Below are 27,447 nucleotides of genomic sequence, written 5' to 3' on the forward strand. Positions count from 1 at the left end.
ATATATATATATATATATATATATATATATATATATATATATATATATATAGATGTGTGTGTCACAATAAAAAGAGTGTATATTTTGTGTATTGAGTAAGTTCAAACTTGAAGCGTGGGGGGGGGGGGAGGTTCTGGTGCAGGAATGGCTGATTGTCCGCACAGCAACTTTTTGTTGGGTTATTAATGATTTAAGGTGATTGGTCGTGGTAGATCCCCAAAGCACAAATACCATAGGTGAGGTAAAGGTAGATTAGAGAATGGTAGAGTGTAAATAGTTGGTTTAGAAAGACACGTAAGCAAACACTATAACATATTTATTAGAAAACTCTCCGCCTATATATATAATGTCTTTCTACCTCTGTATGTTAGAAGTGATCAAGGTCCCAGGACCGAAACGTTTTCTAATAAATATGTTATAGTGTTTGCTTACGTGTCTTTCTAAACCAACTTGTCGGTATTTATTACCAAGGTTTATACCAGTGTAAATAGTGCCGTTTGGAGTACACGGTATCGTATCTTGGAGATAATGCCTACTGTTTTGGAGACCTTCCTAGCTATGTGCCCCGTGGCCTGGAGGTAAAAGCTCTCGCTTCGCACGGTGAGGGGTTCGGGTTAGATTCCCGGCGAAAAGGTGGAAATATTGGGCGCGTTTCCTTACACCGGTTGTCCATGTTCACCCATCAGTCGAGTGGGTACCTGGGTGTTAGTCGACTGGTGTGAGTCTCATCCTGGGACAAAATTGACTTAATTTGCCCGAAATGCTCTGCATAACAAGCAGCTTTCTATATAGTAGTATGTCATTGATGTCAGCTAGGTCTACATACCTTGTACATGTACTTGTAGAAATAAAGATATGATGTAATGGATGTGGGTATAAAATTTTAGGCTGCAGTAAAGGTGAAGACCTAAAAATTTGCCCTCAGTGTGTCTTGTAATGGGGGAACCATTAATCAATATGTTAATTGGATATTTAAAGTTCTGTTTCCAAACAGTATGTAGTAAATTTTGTCTATATTGAGAGTGAGTTTGTTGGTCGTCATTCACGTAGATATTTTCAATAGCTCGTCGTTAACAGTGTCACTAAGCATAGTCGGGTTTGAGTGAGAGAAGACAAGTAGTGTCATCTGCAAATAGATCTGGTGTAAGGAGATGAGATGCGTTGAGGAGATCACTGATGTGAATGAAAAGGAGCAGAGGGCTTAGGACACTACCATAAGGCACTCCTACTGCTACAGGCTGAGTTGATGAGGTTACACCGTTTGTGGAGACATACTGGCGTCTGTTACTAAGATAAGATTTTAGGTATTCAAGGGATTGTCTTCTCACCCCGTAATGTTCTTGTAAGAATCTAGTTTAAGGTACAAGAATAATGATAATATTAACATTTTGAGAATTAAGCAGCGCCAAGAGGTCATCGTAGTGTTTACCCAGTGATTTAACAATATAGTTAAATTCTGTTATATTCTTGGTGGTACTGAGTACAGTTTTTGCCTGACTTGATGTGTAATACTGACAATTATTATCAGGATTGTTTATACCGTTTAACAAGAGATTAATATCTGAATCGATATTTGCATTCATAAGACTAATGAAGAATAAGTATATACTGGAAATAGATAAATAATATAAAATACATCTGTTGTAATTATTGAAATAAAAAGTAATAACTACTAACAAGGATGACTCTATGGATAGAGACGATATTTAAAGCAAAAATATAATGATTTAAGTATAATAAAAACTAAATGAGATCACTTTAGCACCTGATTCAGTACTTGATATTGTACATATGCTAACATAAACTGTTAACAATACAGTAAAAAACTAATGGATATAGCAGTATACTAGATAGAGGAAACGAAGTAGCTCAGTGACAAATATAAACTGTTTATTATAGACAGTAAAAAAAATAAAAAAAATAAGTGTATACAGATCCATATTAAACAAACAGTAAGACAAAAGAGCTTAAAAATAAGAAGGTTTACAAAAGACAATAAAAATTAATGTATTCCGTTGTTAAGCAATGTTCAATACTTCTCTATATCACTTTACTTGGTAATAAACTTATCAGCTGACAAATAAACCAAAGAGAAATAAACAATACTAGTATTTAGAGAATAACTGAATAAAGTGAATCACGTCAAGTGAATAAAATATAATAACAAACAAGTGAAGCAAGGCAGTATTTAACATTATAAAGAACGAGGTACACTGCACTATATGTGAGACTGTGTTATACACTGCACTATATGTGAGACTGTGTTATACACTGCACTATATGTGAGACTGTGTTATACACTGCACTATATGTGAGACTGTGTTATACACTGCACTATATGTGAGACTGTGTTATACACTGCACTATATGTGAGACTGTGTTATACACTGCACTATATGTGAGACTGTGTTATACACTGCACTATATGTGAGACTGTGTTATACACTGCACTATATGTGAGACTGTTATACACTGCACTATATGTGAGACTGTGTTATACACTGCACTATATGTGAGACTGTGTTATACACTGCACTATATGTGAGACTGTGTTATACACTGCACTATATGTGAGACTGTGTTATACACTGCACTATATGTGAGACTGTGTTATACACTGCACTATATGTGAGACTGTGTTATACACTGCACTATATGTGAGACTGTGTTATACACTGCACTATATGTGAGACTGTGTTATACACTGCACTATATGTGAGACTGTTATACACTGCACTATATGTGAGACTGTGTTATACACTGCACTATATGTGAGACTGTGTTATACACTGCACTATATGTGAGACTGTGTTATACACTGCACTATATGTGAGACTGTGTTATACACTGCACTATATGTGAGACTGTGTTATACACTGCACTATATGTGAGACTGTGTTATACACTGCACTATATGTGAGACTGTGTTATACACTGCACTATATGTGAGACTGTGTTATACACTGCACTATATGTGAGACTGTGTTATACACTGCACTATACGTGAGATTGTTATACACTACACTATACGTGAGATTGTTATACACTGCACTATACGTGAGATTGTTATACACTACACTATACGTGAGACTGTGTTATACACTGCACTATACGTGAGATTGTTATACACTACACTATACGTGAGATTGTTATACACTGCACTATACGTGAGACTGTGTTATACACTGCACTATATGTGAGACTGTGTTATACACTGCACTATACGTGAGACTGTGTTATACACTGCACTATACGTGAGACTGTGTTATACACTGCACTATATGTGAGACTGTGTTATACACTGCACTATACGTGAGACTGTGTTATACACTGCACTATACGTGAGACTGTGTTATACACTGCACTATACGTGAGACTGTGTTAATTTGATCCGTCGACTAATCAGACTCGGTCATACCATGAGGAATCTCGATTGATCTTGTTCATTAGTTATTTCATACCTGCGACCAGTGATGAACCTACATTTTTGTTGCCCTGAAGCTTGACCTGTTATGGGGGTCACCTTGGCAACAGCAACGGCTACCCTATATCATACTGTAATAACCTTTAATTTTTAATTATTTTGTAACGAATTACACTATATTTAAAAAAAAAAAACTTCTCATTCAGTAGACTCCAAATTTTTAAGCATTGTGGACTAAAGTGGCTTCTGGGGCCCCTCCGAGATTAGGGGCCTTGAAGCTTAAGCTTTATTAGTTTCATAGTAGACGCCCTCCAGCCTGCAGCTCGTAACTGATTATGAAGAATGAGTTAATGTGTATTGTGGCCACCAGAGTGTATACACACTCAGAATTTACTTTAATCCATGTTCTTGGGATTTAAGTATTCTTGACTGGTGAAGAGATGACACGCAGCCTTCATGACCCTCGTGTAGTACATAGGCTTCATACCAACATAAGAAAGGAGTAACACTGCAGTGGACTACTGGTCCATACTTCGCAGGTCTTTCTCAAACCCAAATCCACTAACAAAAATATTCGCCCAACCCATTTTCAATACTTCAAACCCATTAAACCAACCAGAATCATGCAAGTTAATATTTGTTAGCTGCTACCAACTATGTTTGTAGTACCAGATGTCAGGTGCTGTGGTGATTTCACCAATACTGCTCCTTATTGACGTCATTGTATACTAATGGAAGTAACTCATTAACAGCAGACGTACACGCGTGTACACACGTGCGCACAACAAGGGAGTCAACAAACACAGAGATGGAAAGTGATCAAGCCAAGGTTGTGTGGTGTCTGGCTCTGATGGTGGTAGGGAGGGAAGCCTACCCTCGCCCCCTCAGCAAGAACCTTGCTTACTAATTCGCATAATTTATCACCCAGCGGGACACTGGTCCAGGATCCCCCCCTCACTAATGGATCTCTTCCCCTCCCCCAGTGGGGCACTGGTCCTGGACCCCCCTCACTGATGGATCTCTTCCCCTCTCCCAGTGGGGCACTGGTCCAGGACTTCCCCTCACTGATGGACCTCTTCCCCTCCCCCAGTGGGGCACTGGTCCAGGACTTCCCCTCACTGATGGATCTCTTCCCCTCCCCCAGTGGGGCACTGGTCCAGGACTTCCCCTCACTGATGGACCTCTTCCCCTCCCCAAGTGGGACACTGGTCCAACTATGTGGAGACTGTCACTGGTATTATAAGGTCTCCTCACTGGCAAGACGCTAATCTAAAAACATGTTCATTTTGCCCACTATAATCTACCTTGTCCACAATTACTGTCGCATTTTTGTTTGATTTCGTAAGGTGAAGTCCAGAATCTTTCCTTAATTCATGGTATAACTTAACAAATCTCCGAGGACAGCTGTGTTGCACAGTTGTGTGCACAGACCTGTGCAACAACTGTCCTCAAAGATTTGTTAAGTCATACCATGAATTAAGGTAAAATTCTAGACTTCACTTTACGAAAGCAGACAAAACAAATACGATAGTAATTATGGACAAGGTAGATTAGAGTGGAAAAATGAACATGTTAACAGGAGCCAGGGAAACTCAGGCGCCCCTTCAGTCAGGTGTCCTGATCATCCTGTCTCTTAACATTCGTAAGGGTGACCAGATCATCCTTCCTTTTGTCTACTTTTGAACCTGTATTTGGAATCATCATCATCTACCACGTAATTCTCTAGCTCATTCTTTTTCTCTTACTCCATAACATTATAAAAGTTTTTTTTTTTGAAGTCTGCGCGGCTTATCTGAGTGTTGGTCCCCAATCTGTGTCCCCTCGTCCTGCTCCCTCTCGTGTACTCGTCTGAGTGTTGGTCCCCAATCTGTGTCCCCTCGTCCTGCTCCCTCTCGTGTACTCGTCTGAGTGTTGGTCCCCAATCTGTGTCCCCTCGTCCTGCTCCCTCTCGTGTACTCGTCTGAGTGTTGGTCTCCAATCTGTGTCCCCTCGTCCTAGTCCTTCCATCTTTGCGTTTTTTCTGTCACGTTGTGGCAACTTTTCGTCTTAATCAAGGTTCTTAAACAGTGTTATCAACGTCTTGATTAAGGTTCTTAAGCAGTGTCATCAACGTCTTGATTAAGGTTCTTCTTGAGTGGTGCCATCAACGTCTTGATGAAGGTTCTTCCAGAGTAGTATGATCACGTTCGTCCAGTCTTCCTCCATAAGCTTAGTTTTTCAGTATTTGTGACTGGCAGGTTTCTTATTCAGGTTCCTAGAGAGAATACGAAAACAGGTTTGTGGGGAAGGAGTGGAGGACAACCTTGAACTCATTTTATTTCAAAAGTCGACTGACTACACAGCTTCGTGATTCACCTACCGGTTGACTGAATAATGTCTTTATAGACTAAATCGTCTTCTTCAAAACCGCACCTGTTTAAGAAGCACACATTGACAAGCCCTGAGATAATTGAAGACTACTGATGTCAAAGTGTAAAAGATCTCGCATGATCCGAATGACAAGAGGCTTTCAAAATCGGCGAAGCATTTGTCAAATATGCTAATCAGATTCTCCATTCTCCAAGGCATTCACAGAGCGCCGTCTCTCAGAATCACCGTCTCCGTCACATTGTTGCGTCTCCACAACGTGCGCAGCATCCTGACTCATTAAGTGTGCTAATAAAAGTTGCAGGTTAGGCAAACTCTCACACATACAGTGCCAGACAGGGATTCAACTTTCCCCTCTTCCCTGAATATTGACGTATGTTTATCTCAAGTAGGCAGTGATGAGAGAGACAACAAGTCACAGTGCTACACACACATACATCACTGCCAAGTGTCTTCCTACGCATTAAACTTCCAACATAGGATTAAATTCAATATTAGTATCCAAATCTTGCGGATGGAGTTGCATTTTGCCGACAGGAAGAGAAAGAAACAAGCTGCAGAACCAGTTTTTACCGAGGTATTGTTTCTCCCTCTATATAGTTTCATCAATGGTGACTTTATACAGCTCTACAAAGAGCGAAACATTGTCCAATACTCACAGGTCTAACACAAGTGTGTTAGACATGTGAGTATTCGCAGCAGTAGCGACGTCAGCGACGGCAGCAACAACAGGAATACTAGTACAGCCGACAAAAAAAAAACAAAATCAACATAAACAGCAGCAACGGCAACATCAGTAGCAACAACAGGAACAGAAGCAGCAGTAGCAGCAGCAGCAGTAGCAGCAGCAGCAGCAGCAGCAGCAGCAGCAGCAGCAGCAGCAGCAGCAGCAGCAGCAGCAGCAGCAGCAGCAGCAGCAAGAACAGCAGCAGCTAGGCAGGAGACAGGCACTGCGGTTGTGGACGCCACTCACCAATTGTTGGCCTGTCGTTGAATGGCCCGGCACTCACACCTGTCGCTTATAAATAGCTGCCATCTCCCTGCAGGTCACCTCTGACCTGCGAGTCTCACACCTGGATGAATACTTCCCCAGTGTTAGTCAGTCTTGTTACTCACCAATATCTTTCCTGCCTCGGTCACTACCTCACTCACACTTCCCCCCTCACCACTCACAACACTTTCCCCCTCGCCACTCAAAACACTTTCCCCCTGGCCACTCACAACACTTTCCCACTCGCCACTCACAACACTTCCGCTTTCCCCCTCGCCACTCACAACACTTTCCCCCTAGCCACTCAAAACACTTTCCCCTCACCACTCACAACACTTTCCCCCTCGCCACTCACAACACTTCCTCTTCGCCACTCACAACACTTCCCCCCTCATCACTCACAACACTTTCCCCCTCACCACTCACAACACTTCCCCCCGCACCACTCACAACACTTCCCCCCGCACCACTCACAACACTTCCCCCCGCACCACTCACAACGCTTCCCCACTCACCACTCGCAACACTTCCCCCCGCACCACTCGCAACACTTCCCCCCGCACCACTCACAACACTTCCCCCCTCACCGCTCACAACACTTCCCCCCCTCACCACTCACAACGCTTCCCCCCTCACCACTCACAACATTTCCCCCGCACCACTCACAACACTTCCCCCCGCACCACTCACAACACTTAACCACTCACCACTCAACACTTCCCCCCGCACCACTCACAACACTTCCCCCCTCACCACTTACAACACTTCCCCCCTCACCACTCACAACACTTCCCCCCCGCGCCACTCACAACACTTCCCCCCGCACCACTCACAACACTTCCCCCCGCACCACTCACAACACTTCCACCCGCACCACTCACAACACTTCCCCCCGCACCACTCAAAACACTTCCCCCCGCACCACTCACAACACTTCCCCCCGCACCACTCACAACACTTCCCCCCCCTCACCACTCACAACACTTCCCCCCTCACCACTTACAACACTTCCCCTGCACCACTCACAGCACTTCCCCCGCACCACTCACAACACTTCCCCACTCACCACTCACAACACTTCTCCACTCACCACTCACAACACTTCCCCCCTCACCACTCACAACACTTCCCCCCTCACCACTCACAACACTTCCCCCTCACAACACTTCCCCCGCACCACTCACAACACTTCCCCCCTCACCACTCACAACACTTCCCCCCGCACCACTCACAACACTTCCCTCCTCACCACTCACAACACTTCCCCCCGCACCACTCACAACACTTCCCCCGCACCACTCACAACACTTCACCCCTCACCACTCACAACACTTCCCCCCCTCACCACTCACAACACTTCCCCCCGCACCACTCACAACACTTCCCCCGCACCTCTCACAACACTTCCTCCCGCACCACTCACAACACTTCACCCCTCACCACTCACAACACTTCCCCCGCACCACTCACAACACTTCCCCCCGCACCACTCAACACTTCCCCATCACCACTCACAACACTTCCCCCGCACCACTCACAACACTTCCCCCTCACCACTCACATCACTTCCCCCCGCACCACTCAACACTTCCCCCCGCACCACTCAACACTTCCCCCCGCACCACTCACAACACTTCCCCCTCACCACTCACAACATATCTCAGAAGGTTGTTCAGTATCAAACACTGGTTGCACGAGGTGGTATAAGAGGAAACACAAGAAACATTAGGTAACATTACCTGCAGGAAAGATGATGCTCACGTTGTGACTCATCTCGTGCAGTTACTGTCACCATGAATGATTAATGTGCTACTTAGTCTTCTCCCCGCCATCCACATCTTTTATCCATATATATATATATATATATATATATATATATATATATATATATATATATATATATATATATATATATATATATATATATATATATATATATATATGTCGTGCCGAATAGGCAGAACTTGCGATCTTGGCTTAAATAGCAACGCTCATCTTGCCATATAGGACAAGTGAAATTTTGTGTATGCAATAATTTCGCCAAAATCATTCTGAACCTAACGAAAAAAATATATTTGATTGTGTTTGTTTAGTACTAAATTACTGTAAACGTATTTAAAATATATTTAGTTGGGTTAGGCTAAAATAAATTGCTCTTGTTGTAATAAGGTTAGGTAAGTTTTCTAAGATTTTTTTGGTGCAAAATTAAAAATTTTTGCATTAACATTAATGAAAAAAATATATATTTAAACGTATAAGCGAAAATTTCAGAAAGGACTTAATTTTAAATGAGTTCTTGCTAATTGACCAATTTTACATATTCGGCACGACATATATATATATCATTGCAGCGAAATAAAAATGCTGAAAATTCCTAAGTGTTTTTGTTTATAAACATGGTCGAAAAGTCTTGTAAAAAACTAACAATAAGAGAGATGTATGTTGTGTCCCAGCAAGTGCAACAATATTAGTTGAAAATGACAATGATAATGACTTTTATTTCCAAATGGCGCAAACAACAGTTGCAAACACGGACACTTACAACAAGGTTCACGTTGCTTGAAAGTCACTGTTCTGTAGAGTATGTTAAAACTGTTTTTTAATATATACTGAACTATGACTTATCATCAGGATTTAGCATTACGAAAATGAAGATGAAAAAAGTAACCAGACATAATGTTTGGACTGTGTGGAAGTTAAGATGAGTACGTGTGAATATGTGTGAAGATGGTTGACCACTCTGGCAGTGTCTTGGAAAAAAAAAATAATAATGTGACCTAAATAGGTGATAATGGCACCTGAGTATGGATGATTGTTACAACAGGCAATACAGACATTACAGTACCCTAAAAAAATAAATTTTTATCCAGTTCAAAAACCCAGCGGGTTGTTTTAAGGTCACCAGTCTGACCTTTAACCTGTATCATGTAAGTTTTGTTTTGAAATCTTATGATCAATATTTTGGCTATTTAAGGTATAAGAACCACGTGATATGTTACCAAAAAATCGAAGGTAAAATATTATGCACAGATATTAAGTGTGATGCATGCAATAACGATCATTCATCTTTCTTACGATAAATTTATTAATATGCATGACAAAAGTGATACGAATTTCCATAGAGAGATACAAACATTTACATCAGTTTCCAGACTTTTTTTTTAACTTGTGTTAAGTATGTCTCTCCCGCAGCCAGTGTCCAGCAGTAGTGAACCATCAAACTGATCCTCAGGGTTCACTGATCTCTCTTCTCCATGATGGCTGTCTTGGTGAAATCGTTCACCGTGTTCATCACTAAAATTACCAAGGTTTGGAGGTAAAAAAGTCAAGGTGAGAATGGATTAACTGAATCTTGATGGACATCGGACATTCCATTAGATGATACACTGTCAATAGCTCCACAGTATTTTTGTAATCATCACCATCATGACTGTCCAGGAAAACCGCACAAGTATTCCTGAATATCACTCATGCTTTCAGCTCAGCATCTTTGAGACTTTCGTCAAAATGATTATCATTTAGTTATTTCAAATTCGAGGTCCGATGAAGATACCTTCCTTCAGTTTGGCGTTACTAGCTTCAGATAGACAAAATCTGCACCACCTTTGTCCAGATCTTTGGCGAAGTGTTTACTGAGGCCCAGCTTGATGTGTCAAGGCGGAAGATGTCCTTTGGATCGACTAATGGCGTGTGGTGAACGTTCTTCACGCCTGCCTCGTACGATTCTCAAGTTGCCCACGTACGTTGAATGTAGAGTTGCTTGTATCTTGACTGTCCCACAGGCACAGTCAACAACAGTATTTTGTAAATAAACCTTGCAGTCTCAATAACTAACTTATTAATTTTAGGTCACCACAGATTTTCCACCCAAACTTCTCATATTTGATCACAACAAGTTTTTGCATTGCTTCATGTGTTTCTTTCAAATCTCTGGTAAGAGCTAAAGACAGACTCGGTGAGGTGGTGCCATTGTGAAGTAAGATTGTCTTCACATTTGTTGTACTGGAATCATAACATACTTAGTCTTCCAATTTAAAGTTCCTAGGGTTTTCTGTCGCTTTCTGAACAAACTGATTCTTGTATCCGGGTGCAGTAAATTCCACTGTCACAATCTTGAACCAAGCAGCTCTGACTGTTCCTTATATAAAGAAAGATCATGCATAAGATCGTTAAGGTCACCGAGTCACCAGATGAGGCTCCTGGTTGTCGACTCTAGCTGGTTCAGACTTGGAATCTGAGTTACTGACTTCATCATCCAAGGGAAATATTTCTTTACAAAATGGTGGTGCTAGTACAGGGAGATCCTCTGAATGTTCCACAGGTCTGGTTGCAGACGGAAGATCTGGATATATTATTTAAGATCCGTTTTTTAATGAAAATCCCGACACTCTTGTGTTACAAAAATAATAACCCATGGTATGATCCTTTGGTTCCTCCATACTATCGGGACTGTAAATGGAATACATAGCTTCCTTCCAGCAAACCACTCAAGTAAAGAGTTGGATCAAGTCACACAACAGCGATGAGGTGCTACATGTCCTGATCAACGACGTTCATTCCAAACTAGTGAAAATAGTCTGTTTTCACAAAAGGTGAAATGTTTTATCTATGCTTTGTCGTAGTAAAGTTGCCACAAATAAAACAAAAATCATTACTGTTGTTCAAGCAACCACCCGACATCGCAGGCCTATAACTTGACATTTGAAAATACCACAGACTATGAAAAAAGAGAAAACATACAGTCCATTGGTGATAAACCCACAAAAATCAAACAAAACCACAAATTATCGTCCATAAAATGAACAAATATTCAGTAGACAATAATATAATTGAAAAGTAATCGAGGTGAGGATAGAAGCTTCTATTTCTCTGAAAGTGTTCGTGTTGGAGCAAAACTAAATTCAGATTTGAGTTCATCGTCCATTGTTGATCAGTGTTATTTACGATCATTCCAGTCATAAATCATACAAGGTTTAGGTACTTTTAAGAATAGTTTTAAAGCATTTGGCGGGTATGAAGCTTTCTTCCATCTTCAGGTAGTAAGTTTCACATTTTGGGGCGTTTAATTTACACGGAACTTATAAACAAGTCAACCACGCAGACTGTCAGATATTTGTTCGTTGCGTCTGAGAGTCCTGTTGTAACTCTCCAAGAAGAATGTGAACACTGGGTCAATGTTAATGCTCTGAACACAGTCCGCAACAGTAGGAAAGGTGAACATTTTGTATAGAACAGATTTCAACTTTTCAAGAGGAAGGGTGAGTGTTTAGTACCTGACTGAATGACCATTACAATAACAGATTTTTGTTGTGTAACAACAACTTTACGATCACTTTCTGTTGTACAAGTGTCCGAAGTGAGGTAAGGGTAGATCAGCCAGTGTTAAAGGGTGATTAGTGATGCTTGTGGTACACAACGTATTTTTGGAAGAATACCCATTCTCTTAGAATACTTTCTTAGAGCTGGACATGAGAGCTGAAGTTTGCCCTTCCAGTTTATAGACTAGTCTTTCGCGAGGAAGTGTCAGACGTCTTCTTACTGTCCAGAAACATGAGGTTCACCCACCGTTCTGCAGAGTCTCACTCTCCAGAGAGTTGGAGATCAGATTTACCTTCTCTTAAACCACAATGGCTGTTTAGAACTTCAGGAATTTCCATATATGCCACCACTCTCATTACTATCTCTCCCCCTTAACCTCGGTATGAACGTTCAGCACACTGGCGTGTACTTCACTGCTTCCTCTCTGATACTTTAAATGTTGGCACAACATTTGCCGTTTTCCATTTTTTCAAGGCCCCGTCTCCGCTGTTTTGTAGATTTTTGTTAGTGGTTCACAGTGTGTGTATTGAATTGTGTGTGAATATTAAAATGGTATAAAATACCGACAGGTTGTTAGGTAAGACACATATGCAACAGTTAGGTATCTTTATTTCGAAACGTTTCGCCTACACAGTAGGCTTCTTCAGTCGAGTATAGAAAAGTTGATAGAAGAGACGTGAAGACGATATAATCAGTCCATCACCCTTGAAATTTTGAGGTGGTCAGTCCCTCAGTCTGGAGAAGAGTATTGTTCCATAGTCTGAAACAATGTATTGAATTATCTATACTCAAGACTAGGGAGTTAAAATGCAGTGGACATAACTTCGATAGACCTCCCAGCGTGGCACCGTGACCCAACTAAAACCTGTTTCAGTGCACCGCCTCATCAACATTATGGAAGACTTGTGTTTACCGGCGAGGGTATCAGGAGTGCACCAACCTTCACGATACTCACACCCTGTACTGAATGTTACTTGTGGCTAGCTACTCACACTCCTGGCTAGGTGACACACACACACACACACACACACACACACAGGGATAGGGGGACATGATATATAAGATACTGAGAGGAATTGGTAAGGTGGACTGAGACAGGATGTTCCAGATATGTGACACAGCAACAAGAGATAACAATTGGAAGTTGAAGACTCAGATGAGTCAGAGGGACGTTAGGAAGTATTTCTTCAGCCATAGAATTGTCAGGAAGTGTAATAGTCCGGAAAGTGATGTAGTGGAGGCAGGATCCACAAATAACTCTAAGAAGAGGTATGATAAAGCTTGTGTGACAGGGAGAGAGAGGACCTAGTAGCGACCAGTGAAGAGGCAGGGCCAGGAGTTATGAATCGACCCCTGCAACCACAATTAGGCGAGCGCACACACACACACACACCACTGCTTGTGTAACGTGAAGACACAATCTTGGTCACATCCTGCTAGTGTAAAGGAGAGTGATGGTGTCAGTGGCTCTCAGTCACTAATGTGTACCAACTGAGGTTTACAGATGACACGCTGAGAAGCGGAGATAAAGCTCCTGGTGTCTGTTAAACTGTTCCTGGGTTACAATAAAACAAAACTTCATTCCTGATTATTAGTAATCTATGTTAACACATTTGCCTATGTAGTCGCAGCCTTATTACTAGTAGGGTAGAAAGGTTGGATATGAGAAAACCCTGTCAAGTACTGAGCAGTAGGCCTACTGCAGTCTTCCTCCAGTCTTATGCTTAAAGTTGGCAACAATAACTGTATAATGAGACTATGAATGACGTTAATTAAGATTTGTGTCCTAACACGAAATACTTCATATTATAAAAGTCATCTGAGTTTACAAATGATAATGTTATATTAACATTATAACGATGAAACAGTACAGCAGGTTACACACAACGTTCACATAACAGGAACAAATAAGTGCCATATACGTTGAAAGACAGTGCCTTACGAGGATCATCCTGCTAGGAAGGTCACCCCTCCAGGGGGCACACACGGCGTCACAGTGCCAGGGTCAAACTTCCCCAAGACCCATGATGAAACCTGTCGGCTCTCTCGGCGTCACTGGCTGCTCAAGGTTGCCAAGCCCACAATGGAAATCTCCCGTGCAATAAAAACGAAAAAAACAAGTAAAAATACCTTGACCAGTGGGATTAAGACGACTATAAATGATATTGCATGATAGAAGCTTACATGAAATGGCGCTCGTCACACAGTGTTCACTTAACTTTCTAATTCCTTCCTTTACTCCGTGACTTGTACCTCTCCTAAGATATATCCAAAGCTTTCTCCGATAATTTGTAAAAGCTGTTTAAATGTACTTTTAAAAAACAAAAAGGAACAATACTGTGACTGGAAGAGTATACAAATAACTCGCACATAGGAGAGAGAGAGAGAGAGAGAGAGAGAGAGAGAGAGAGAGAGAGAGAGAGAGAGAGAGAGAGAGAGAGAGAGAGAGAGAGAGAGAGAGAGAGAGAGAGAGAGAGAGACTTACAACGACGTATCCGACTTGGACCATATGGTTATGTGTATATCTTGAAAGCTTTAATATGCGGAGTGTTAGACAAAAACCTTTGTAGTGTCTGTAGGTGAGACAACTGTTTTTGTTCCCAGTCTATGTCCGTGTGTTTGTACTCGCTGATTTGTTTGCACGAGTCGAGTCCCAGCACCTAGTTTATCTTACTACTACCGCCTGGAAATCTGGATTCCTACTCATCTGAGCTCTATCGTAAGTGTTCTTAAAACAAATGAAGTTAGCCTCCATGAGTTCATGTACCTCACTACCTACACTGACTCACCACCCTGAGACTCGTGCAGCATTTTCTGACTTTCCAGACTCATCTATGATTCATTGTTTACTTCCAGCTGTGCTCCCTTGTCTCTGATTCTCGTCGTAATTGTCGTCTATAGTGGTTATGTCTTCAGGTCGCCATGTTTGTTTCTGGTAGTCTCTTCATATCGCAGATCTCTCAGCGCGAGACTAGAGCAGAGTTGAGAATTTCCGGCCCTTCGTGAACATCTGAACATCCTTAACTCGTGAGCATCTGAACATCCTTAACTCGTGAACATCTGAACATCCTTAATTAACTCGTGAGCATCTAAACACCCTGAATTATTTGGTGACCCGAGGCTGACGCAACATACATGAGCCTGACACAGGTCGAGCGTAGTATCCTGAAGAATTCTTTACCGAGGTCTTTGAGCGCAGATCTTTGATTCGCTGGTCTTGCACATGCTATACTGCCGAAGTTTTGTGTGTTTAGGTGCGCAAATCTCTCCAGTTCCTTGAGTATTTTTTATACCATGATTAATTCCCCCCATCCTCCCTGCCCTTTCCACTTTTGTCTTCCTCTCTTCTATGATCGTTACCTTCAGTTCAATAAACCCTCACAGGTCATGACCCTCAGTCCTGGGACCAACTTTGTTAAGAATTTATACACCTTCTTTAGTTTCTTTATATGTTTGATCAGGTGTGGACGCTGTCTCATCCAAGGACCTAGCGTAAATTGCCTAAATTATAATTTTTGTTGTTACGGTCCTCAAAGCAGTTCTTTGACTAAACTTGCATAGTGTTGGAGGTATACGGCTGAGATACGCTTCAGTGACAGGTTCGGTATGGCGTTTATTCCCTGAGCTTCTTCATACCTTGTCTTCAGTGACTCTAGGTTGCAGTCCTTGACCGGCTTTATCACTCTTTTCCCTATTTTTCATTATTTTGCATTTTTCAAGATTTAATTCAGGTTGACAGCCAGTTCATGTTATCTTAGCAGCTCTTCCTGTCCTCTCCATTTGATATCTTCCTCATCAATTTCATAACATTTGCAAACAGTGGTAAATGTAATTCAATTTCCTGCGACAGATCATTTATGTACTTCAGGAACAACCCGCTGTACTAGGCTCCTCACCTGAGCCCACTACTGTACCTCATTTTTTGTAACTCTTATTCTCTACCTACTGTTCTCAAGATAATTCTGAAACTCACTGATCACCTTCCGTGTCATGTTTGGTTTCTATAACATCCTCCTGTGTGGTACTGCGTCCAATACTTTCTAAGAATGGAGGAGGAAGCAGTGTACCCATCCTCACTCTCTCTCTCCTGCTCCAGACTGATGTCATAACACTAGATCTCCATGTATATGACAAAATTTGCCATCTCTGAAACCATGCTGGTTGTCTTGAAGTGTCAATGTCTCTCTAAGCTCCCAGTACACCAGCTCACATATGTCAGTTCTGCCTACCATCAGCATGGCTCCAGTACACCAGATTTCACATCTCTGCCTATCACCAGTACATGGCTCCAAGTACATCAGTTCTGCCTCAAGCTCTGAGCTCAAAATAAATTCTGTTGACACTAAGTGTAGTTATCTCCGTAATAACAGGCTTCACATAGGGTAACTGTTGTGTATTCTCTAAGACATTCTTGTATGGGACCTCCTTCCCTCACAGGTCATATTAATTTCGTATTTGTAGTTTTCTTTCTGTATTGCATTATTTCCTCTTAGTTACATTATTCTTATCTTTCGCATTTTCTTTGCTCTCTCTCGCTTAATCGTAATTATTAAGAATCATTTCCATTTTCACTGATTACTCCATCATAACCGAGATGTGAAGACGAGACCAACGTACACAGTCTTTCAGCAAATATTTCAAATGGCGGTGGTGAAGACCTGGTCGACAGCAACAACAGCAGCAGGAGCAGCAGGAGCAGCAGCAGCAGGAGCAGCAGCAGGAGCAGCAGCAGCAGCAGCAGCAGCAGCAGCAGCAGCAGCAGAAACAGCAGCAGCAGAAGGGAAGGTGCTAGTAACCTAGGTTCATCAAAGCTCCTACACCAGCCATACTCATAAAAACAGCAAAACGCAACTTATTATGGCTAGAAGACATCATTCGTGATTCTTCCACATAGCAATAATCTCAGTAACGAGTGCTTGCTATAGTTTATATTTATAACTAAAGAGAGAAGCCCCTCAGACACAGTGTTTTCTACCTCAGAGGAATAAAAAAAATGGCTTCTGTTCTGATTCCATCTAATTGATTTCTTTCTCCCTTCTATTTTTATATTCGTTTCTGGGAGGACTGCAGTTCCCACATCCTATTTTGGTTCCAAATCATTCTTTTTCAAGACTCTCCAGCACTTTCCATTAAGCTTGCAGAGAATACCGAGCAGAGAAGTTAGAAGACTGTACGGGATAAACAAAAATATCATTCAGAGCTGAGAATGGATTGTTGGGGTACTTTAGGCATCTAGAGAGGATGAAGCACAATAGAACACCAATGGAAATAAGCCACTCTGTCCGACTTTTTTGGGTTATCCTAGGTTCTTTACACATGTGCTGCTATGTATGATAATGTATGTAACTGTATTTGTGTACACCTGAATAAACTTAATTAAGATGACCATAAGGGTGTATAAATCTGGGTTGGAAGGATGGATATGGGTCATCACAGGTACGGTTAAGAGACGGGTGCTAAGGAATGGGGATGTTGCAATCCTGGAGGTAGGAAGTATAGTGCCTGCACACTCAAGGTGTGAGGATGCTGCAGTTGGAAGATCATACGAATATTATCACATTCCTGGCAAGACAGCTACTTAGGTTAGGTAAGATTCATCCTGAAACAAGACGAGTATTTTCTGGCGCGGGTCTTAGTCACATGATGACCCGGCACAGTAGCTTTTGGTTATCTGACCGAGGCCTTCCGCTGGCTTATCGGTCCACTGCTTGTGTGGGTGAGTCTACCTTGATGAGACAGCTGCTCTCTTATATTGTATCATCCATTACCTGTGTTTACAATGTTAATACCTGAGACTTGCATTATTATATTTAATTATACCGTCAACGGCAGCGGTCCCTTCTTGATTGTGTCTTCCATGCTGAGATTATTATAATCATAACTAAGCGCTAAACACACAAGGGCCATATAGTGTCCAGGCTGAAGAACTGTCTTAGTTACCTCATTTAAAATATGTTTCCAGTTTGGTGTCACTAAGATCAACTGAATAAGGTTCTTCTAGTTTATGTTTCTCAGCTCCAGTCTTTCCTAAAATTACTTCATCACTGTTAGTATCTTAAAACTTTATACGTTTCTCTTTGTTTCCATTTGTTTTGGTTTAGTTAGTATAATGTTGGCTTTCATTGAGGAACTATTTAATGAACGGTTGTTAACTTGTTACTGTGCTAAAACATTCTCTCTCTTACTCTTATTGGACCTTTCAAGAATGTTTATAGTCTTGTACTTTTATTCTCTCCTTCCAGTTTATCTGACATATTTTCATAGACTTATAGTTTCTTTGTTATTATCTTGAGCAGTTCTTCATACTTAAGTTACTCTCAGTAACTTATCTTTTTCACGGTTTCAACATCGCCTCTGTCAGACAACATGTTGTTAATTGATAAAAATTATAAGCATTTTCCCGTCTCACTGATGTATTATGGTTTCTGGTTTTTTTATTTAAAGAACAGGCAAAAATTTACAACTTTTTTACGTTATCAATAATATAGAATTAAATCTGCAGTGACTTGTGTTTACGAGGGTCACTACTTGCTTGCTGACCAGTACTGAAGCTTAGTTGACTGCCATTACTGGCATTCTGTCCTGTGTTCTCACTTATTTGTACTTATTTGTGGTTGCAAGGGTCATGTCGCAGCTCGTGACCCCGCCTCTTCGCAGGTGGCTACTAGGCCCACTCCTTCCATACTTCAAGAGCTTTGTCATACCTCTCCTTAAAGCTATGTACTGATCCTGCCTTCACTATACCACTGTGTACTCACTTATGTGATTGCAGGGGTCTAGTCTTAGCTCCTGGTCCCTCTCCCCAATTTTCCGCTTGCCAGATTCATTCCCTCACATCTTTATGGACCTTATCGTACCTACTCTTAAAACTGTGTATGGAGCCTGTTTTCAGTATTTTCTCGTCGAGGTTATTCCACTTCTTGACTATCATGGCAATGAAGAAATACTTCCTGACATCCCTATAGTTCATTTTTGTCTTCAGCATCCTAGTTATGCCCCTAAGTACCTGTTTCCCGCCTCTCATACAGCATATCACTGTCAACCTCATCAAGTCCTCTGAGTGTTATACATGTTGTTATGTCCCCTTGGGTCTTCTATCATCCACTGACGTTAGGTCCAATTTCCTTAGCTTCTCCTCGTAAGTTATGCCTCATAGCTCAGGAACAAACCTTGTTACATACTTCTACACTTTCTTCAGTTTCTTAACATATTGTTTCAAGTGCTGGTTCCATACTGGTGCTGCATACTCCACGATGGGCCTAGCGTATGTTGTATAAAGGGCCCGGAATGACTTCGTTGAGATTCCCGAATGCTATTCTTAGATTTACTAGGCGAGCATTAGCTGAAAATGTTATTCTATTGAAGTAAATCTGGTGATGTGCCAGGTTTTTCTCTCTGAGTGAGGTCTGCAACCTCTGTCCCCTGAGTTTATATTCCATGTCCGGTCTTCTTCTCCCTTTCCTAATTTTCGTAATCTTGCACTTTCTGGGGTTGAATTCGAGCAACCACGTACCTGGCCAATCTTAGAAACAAAATAAACTGAACAATGACCGACACCTGGACGACCAACCTTGATGAGATAATCCGACAGTCTTCAAACATCTATGTTCCTCCACCTCCCTGTTTACTACTGTTACCTTCGCCCCACTCACCTAATATTCATAACCATAATTTTTAAAGGGGTGGATTGGTAAGCCAGCTGAAGGCCTCGGTCAGATGATCAAAAGCTATAGCTGAGGGTTATCATATGCCTAAAACCAGCATCAGGAAACACTTGTCCTGTTTCCTGACAAACCTTACCTAACCCACTGGCTTGTCTTAACACACCTACACCTTTATCATTTTTTTTTACCTTAGAGTGTTACAAAATTAGTAATTAGCTTACCCGCAGATAACATGAGATGAGTTTCGTGTTTACGAGCGAATGACGCTGTTCCCCTCAATCACTGCTGCCTGCACACACCCAGCCATGACTTGCTGAAACTACAACTTAAAGTCATGTGACTCAACCCCCCCCCCCCACCTGCTGGGTTAAGCCCACGACTCTCACTTTCCGTTAGTGCCACTCTTCTCATAATACCTATTATTGTGATCTAACCCATTTTGTTATCTTGTACTCGGCAGATAGTGTTCGGGTTGGCCTTGGCTTCGCCCCAGGGGAAGGAGTTCGACGACTACGACTTTGCTTTCGACGCTGGAACTCACTTCCGCAGGGAGAAGAAAGGTGAGTCTCCTAGTGGTCAGGACCATCAGCCTCAAGTGAACTTTCTATGTTAGTTTTGTCTAACAAAACAACAATCTTGACAGTGCAGTGAACCATAGAAAGGGAAGAAGTAAAAAACCTAAATAAATGTACAAACCAATTTCTTCTTTCAACAAACCGGCAGTATCCCACCGAGGCAGGGTGGGCTAAAAAAACGAAACTTTCTCTTTTTAACTTTAGTAATGTATACAGAAGTTACACGCCCCTTGCTCCCGGCATTTTAGTCGCCTCCTACGACATGCATGGCTTACGGAGGAAGAATTCTGTTCCACTTCCACATGGAGATAAGAGGAAATAAACAAGACTAGTAAGAAAACAGAAGAAAACCCAGAGGTGTGTGTGTGTGTGTATATATATATGTATATATCTATATATTATATACATATATATATATATATATATATATATATATATATATATATATACATATATATATATATATATATATATATATATATATATATATATATATGTCGTGCCGAATATGTAAAACTGGTCAATTAGCAAGAACTCACTTAAAATTAAGTCCTTTCTAAAATTTTCTCTTAGACGTTTAAAGATATATTTTTTCATTAATGTTAATGAAAAAATTTTTAATTTTGCACTAAAAGAATCTTAGAAAACTTACCTAACCTTATTATAACAAGAACAATTTATTTTAGCCTAACTCAACTAAATATATTTTAGAATTGTTTCCAGTAATTTAATACCAAACAAACACAGTGAAATATATTTTTTTCGTTAGGTTTAGAATGATTTTGGCGAAATTACTGCATACACAAATTTTCACTTGTCCTATATGGCAAGATGAGCGTTCCTATTTAAGCCAAGATAGCAAGTTCTGCCTATTCGGCACGACATAATATATATATATATATATATATATATATATATATATATATATATATATATATATATATATATATATATATATATATATATTTATTAACACACTGGCCGATTCCCACCAAGGCAGGGTGGCCCGAAAAAGAAAAACTTTCACCATCATTCACTCCATCACTGTCTTGCCAGAAGGGTGCTTTACACTACAGTTTTTAAACTGCAACATTAACACCTCTCCTTCAGAGTGCAGGCACTGTACTTCCCATCTCCAGGACTCAAGTCCGGCCTGTCGGTTTCCCTGAACCCTTCATAAATGTTACTTTGCTCACACTCCAACAGCACGTCAAGTATTAAAAACCATTTGTCTCCATTCACTCCTATCAAACACGCTCACGCATGCCTGCTGGAAGTCCAAGCCCCTCGCACACAAAACCTCCTTTACCCCCTCCCTCCAACCTTTCGTAGGCCGACCCCTACCCCGCCTTCCTTCCACTACAGACTGATACACTCTTGAAGTCACCCTGTTTCGCTCCATTCTCTCTACATGTCCGAACCATCTCGACAACCCTTCCTCAGCCCTCTGAACAACAGTTTTGGTAATCCTGCACCTCCTCCTAACTTCCAAACTACGAATTCTCTGCATTATATTCACACCACACATTGCCCTCAGACATGACATCTCCACTGCCTCCAGCCTTCTCCTCGCTGCAACATTCATCACCCATGCTTCACACCCATATAAGAGCGTTGGTAAAACTATACTCTCATACATTCCCCTCTTTGCCTCCAAGGACAAAGTTCTTTGTCTCCACAGACTCCTAAGTGCACCACTCACCCTTTTCCCCTCATCAATTCTATGATTCACCTCATCTTTCACATACCCATCCGCTGACACGTCCACTCCCAAATATCTGAATACATTCACCTCCTCCATACTCTCTCCCTCCAATCTGATATCCAATCTTTTATCACCTAATGTTTTTGTTATCCTCATTACCTTACTCTTTCCTGTATTCACTTTTAATTTTCTTTTGCACACCCTACCAAATTCATCCACCAATCTCTGCAGCTTCTCTTCAGAATCTCCCAAGAGCACAGTGTCATCAGCAAAGAGCAACTGTGACAACTCCCACTTTATGTGTGATTCTTTATCTTTTAACTCCACGCCTCTTCCCAAGACCCTCGCATTTACTTCTCGTACAACCCCATCTATAAATATATTAAATAACCACGGTGACATCACACATCCTTGTCTAAGGCCTACTTTTACTGGAAAATAATTTCCCTCTTTCCTACATACTCTAACTTGAGCCTCACTATCCTCGTAAAAACTCTTCACTGCTTTCAGTAACCTACCTCCTACATCATACATCTGCAACATCTGCCACATTGCCCCCCTATCCACCCTGTCACACGCCTTTTCCAAATCCATAAATTCCACAAAGACCTCTTTAGCCTTATCTAAATACTGTTCACTTATATGTTTCACTGTAAACACCTGGTCCACACATCCCCTACCTTTCCTAAAGCCTCCTTGTTCATCTATCCTATTCTCCGTCTTACTCTTAATTCTTTCAATAATAACTCTACCATACACTTTACCAGGTATACTCAACAGACTTATCCCCCTATAATTTTTGCACTCTCTTTTGTCCCCTTTGCCTTTATACAAAGGAACTATGCATGCTCTCTGCCAATCCCTAGGTACCTTACCCTCTTCCATACATTTATTAAATAATTGCACCAACCACTCCAAAACTATATCCCCACCTGCTTTTAACATTTCTATCTTTATCCCATCAATCCCGGCTGCCTTACCCCCTTTCATTTTACCTACTGCCTCACGAACTTCCCCCACACTCACAACTGGCTCTTCCTCACTCCTACAAGATGTTATTCCTCCTTGCCCTATACACGAAATCACAGCTTCCCTATCTTCATCTACATTTAACAATTCCTCAAAATATTCCCTCCATCTTCCCAATACCTCTAACTCTCCATTTAATAACTCTCCTCAACTATTTTTAACTAACAAATCCATTTGTTCTCTAGGCTTCCTTAACTTGTTAATCTCACTCCAAAACTTTTTCTTATTTTCAACAAAATTTGTTGATAACATCTCACCCACTCTCTCATTTTACATTGCTTCACCACTCTCTTAACACCTCTCTTTTTCTCCATATACTCTTCCCTCCTTGCATCACTTCTACTTTGTAAAAACTTCTCATATGCTAACTTTTTCTCCCTTATTACTCTCTTTACATCATCATTCCACCAATCGCTCCTCTTCCCTCCCGCACCCACTTTCCTGTAACCACAAACTTCTGCTGAACACTCTAACACTACATTTTTAAACCTACCCCATACCTCTTCGACCCCATTGCCTATGCTCTCATTAGCCCATCTATCCTCCAATAGCTGTTTATATCTTACCCTAACTGCCTCCTCTTTTAGTTTATAAACCTTCACCTCTCTCTTCCCTGATGCTTCTATTCTCCTTGTATCCCATCTACCTTTTACTCTCAGTGTAGCTACAACTAGAAAGTGATCTGATATATCTGTGGCCCCTCTATAAACATGTACATCCTGAAGTCTACTCAACAGTCTTTTATCTACCAATACATAATCCAACAAACTACTGTCATTTCGCCCTACATCATATCTTGTATACTTATTTATCCTCTTTTTCTTAAAATATGTATTACCTATAACTAAACCCCTTTCTATACAAAGTTCAATCAAAGGGCTCCCATTATCATTTACACCTGGCACCCCAAACTTACCTACCACACCCTCTCTAAAAGTTTCTCCTACTTTAGCATTCAGGTCCCCTACCACAATTACTCTCTCACTTGGTTCAAAGGCTCCTATACATTCACTTAACATCTCCCAAAATCTCTCTCTCTCCTCTACATTCCTCTCTTCTCCAGGTGCATACACGCTTATTATAACCCACTTTTCGCATCCAACCTTTAATCCACATAATTCTTGAATTTACACATTCATATTCTCTTTTCTCCTTCCATAACTGATCCTTCAATATTACTGCTAGCCCTTCCTTTGCTCTAACTCTCTGATACTCCAGATTTAATCCCATTTATTTCCCCCCACCGAAACTCCCCTACCCCCTTCAGCTTTGTTTCGCTTAGGGCCAACTTCTTTTCATTCATAACATCAGCAATCATCTGTTTCTTGTCATCCGCACTACATCCACGCACATTCAAGCATCCCAGATTTATAAAGTTTTTCTTCTTCTCTTTTTTAGTAAATGTCTACAGGAGAAGGGGTTACTAGCCCATTGCTCCCGGCATTTTAGTCGCCTCATACGACACGCATGGCTTACGGAGGAAAGATTCTTTTCCACTTCCCTATGGACAATAGAAGAAATAAAGAAGAACAAGAGCTATTTAGAAAAAGGAGAAAAACCTAGATGTATGTATATATATATATATATATATATGCATGTGCGTGTCTGTGAAGTGTGACCAAAGTGTAAGTAGGAGTAGCAAGATATCCCTGTTATCTAGCGTGTTTATGAGACAGAAAACGAAACCAGCAATCCTATCATCATGCAAAACAGTTACAGGTTTCTGTTTCACAGTCATCTGGCAGGACGGTAGTACCTCCCTGGGTGGTTGCTATCTACCGTCCTAGTATCACAGGACGGTAGTACCTCCCTGGGTGGTTGTTATTTACCGTCCTACTACCACAGGACGGTAGTACCTCCCTGGGTGGTTGCTATCTACCGTCCTACTACCACAGGACGGTAGTACCTCCCTGCGTGGGTGCTATCTACCGTCCTAGTACCTCAAGGCGGTAGTACCTCCCTGGGTGGTTGCTATCTATCGTCCTAGTACCACAGGACGGTAGTACCTCCCTGGGTGGTTGCTATCTACCGTCCTACTACCACAGGACGGTAGTACCTCCCTGGGTGGTTGCTATCTACCGTCCTACTACCACAGGACCGTAGTACCTCCCTGGTGGTTGGTATCTACCGTCCTACTACCACAGGACGGTAGTACCTCCCTGGGTGGCTGCTATCTACCGTCCTACTACCACAGGACGGTAGTACCTCCCTGGGTGGCTGCTATCTACCGTCCTACTACCACAGGACGGTAGTACCTCCCTGGGTGGTTGCTATCTACCGTTCTACTACCACAGGACGGTAGTACCTCCCTGGGTGGCTGCTATCTACCGTCCTATTACCACAGGACGGTAGTACCTCCCTGGGTGGTTGCTACCTACCGTCCTAGTACGACAGGACGGTACTACCTCCCTGGGTGGCTGCTATATACCATCCTACTACCACAGGACGGTAGTACCTCCCTGGGTGGTTGCTATCTACCGTCCTACTACCACAGGACGGTAGTACCTCCCTGGGTGGCTGCTATCTACCGTCCTAGTACCTCAGGACGGTAGTACCTCCCTGAGTGGTTGCTATCTACCGTCCTACTACCACAGGACGGTAGTACCTCCCTGGATGGTTGCTATCTACCGTCCTACTACCACAGGACGGTAGTACCTCCCTGGGTGGCTGCTATCTACCGTCCTACTACCACAGGACGGTAGTACCTCCCTGGGTGGTTGCTATCTACCGTCCTACTACCACAGGACAGTAGTACCTCCCTGGGTGGTTGCTATCTACCGTCCTACTACCACAGGATGGTAGTCCCTCCCTGGGTGGCTGGTATCTACCGTCCTACTACCACAGGACGGTAGTACCTCCCTGGGTGGTTGCTATCTACCGTCCTACTACCACAGGACGGTAGTACCTCCCTGGGTGGTTGCTATCTACCGTCCTACTACCACAGGATGGTAGTCCCTCCCTGGGTGGTTGCTATCTACCGTCCTACTACCACAGGACGGTAGTACCTCCCTGGGTGGTTGCTATCTACCGTCCTACTACCACAGGACGGTAGTCCCTCCCTGGGTGGCTGGTATCTACCGTCCTACTACCACAGGACGGTAGTACCTCCTTGGGTGGCTGGTATCTACCGTCCTACTACCACAGGACGGTAGTACCTCCCTGGGTGGCTGGTATCTACCGTCCTACTACCACAGGACGGTAGTCCCTCCCTGGGTGGTTATCTACCGTCCTACTACCACAGGACGGTAGTCCCTCCCTGGGTGGCTGGTATCTACCGTCCTACTACCACAGGACGGTAGTCCCTCCCTGGGTGGTTGCTATCTACCGTCCTACTACCACAGGACGGTAGTCCCTCCCTGGGTGGTTGCTATCTACCGTCCTACTACCACAGGACGGTAGTCCCTCCCTGGGTGGCTGGTATCTACCGTCCTACTACCACAGGACGGTAGTCCCTCCCTGGGTGGCTGGTATCTACCGTCCTACTACCTAGCAATTTGCTTAACATATAAGCGACCAATCCCTGAACGCTCAATCAGCATCGAGACCACATATAATAAAATACAAAGGAAATCTAAACGGTAAATGTGTTCACCCGTGAAGACTACGGGAACTGGAGCACATAATGCTAGAAGCTCGAAGGAGAGGAGACACGATCAAGACATAGAAAATTGTTGAGACAGTGGTAAAAGAAGACACCTGCACACTAAGTACCCAGAAAGTGCCAAAACAGCAAAATGTAACAGCATAAAAAATGTAGGAAGCACTGCAGTAGGCCTACTGGCCATCTGCAGTGCTAAAACAGTCCAGTTCACGACTACTCGTCTATCTATCGAACTTAATTTTAAAGCTACTGAAAGTCTCACCTCAATAACATTACTTAGGAGTGTGTTCTATTCATCTACAACTCTGCTGCCAAACCAGTACTTTCCTAAGTCCTTTATAAATCTAAATTTGTCCAACTGGAATCTGTTGTTGCGAATCCTCTCTTGGTTAGATATGTTCAGGAAGTTATATATCTTCTTCATTTGTTCCTGTCTTCCAGTTGTACACTTGGGACATATTCCCTCAGACTATCCTCATAGGAAAGGTTTCTGATACATGAAATCAACTTCGTCATCTTTCTCTGTATATGTCCCATCGCATTTATGTAGATTGTGTAACATAAAGGATAACCGAACAGCGTAAAATAAAGGAGGCCTTAACAAGGATGTACGAAATATAACCCGAGGACTTCTGCTAATATATATTTCTTGATAAGAAGCCAGAAATTCAATTACCATGGTATTATTGTAAGCACGTATGCACTACTGTAGTCTGAGATTTTGATTACTACTGACCACAACTCCTAAGTATTTTTCGTAGTTTGATGGAGA

General features: G+C 42.0%; 1 protein-coding gene across 1 annotated transcript in view; it reads left to right on the forward strand.

Moving 5' to 3' along the window:
* Window positions 1-27,447, forward strand: part of LOC128695709 (uncharacterized) — a 118,080-nt gene that overhangs the window by 56,166 nt on the left and 34,467 nt on the right. Inside the window, exon 2 of the mRNA XM_070093316.1 lies at window positions 20,226-20,325. Coding sequence (XP_069949417.1) covers window positions 20,226-20,325 — 100 coding nt within the window. The remainder of the gene's footprint in view (window positions 1-20,225; window positions 20,326-27,447) is intronic.

Source organism: Cherax quadricarinatus, chromosome 42 (assembly GCF_038502225.1).
Source record: "Cherax quadricarinatus isolate ZL_2023a chromosome 42, ASM3850222v1, whole genome shotgun sequence".
NCBI lineage: Eukaryota > Metazoa > Arthropoda > Malacostraca > Decapoda > Parastacidae > Cherax > Cherax quadricarinatus.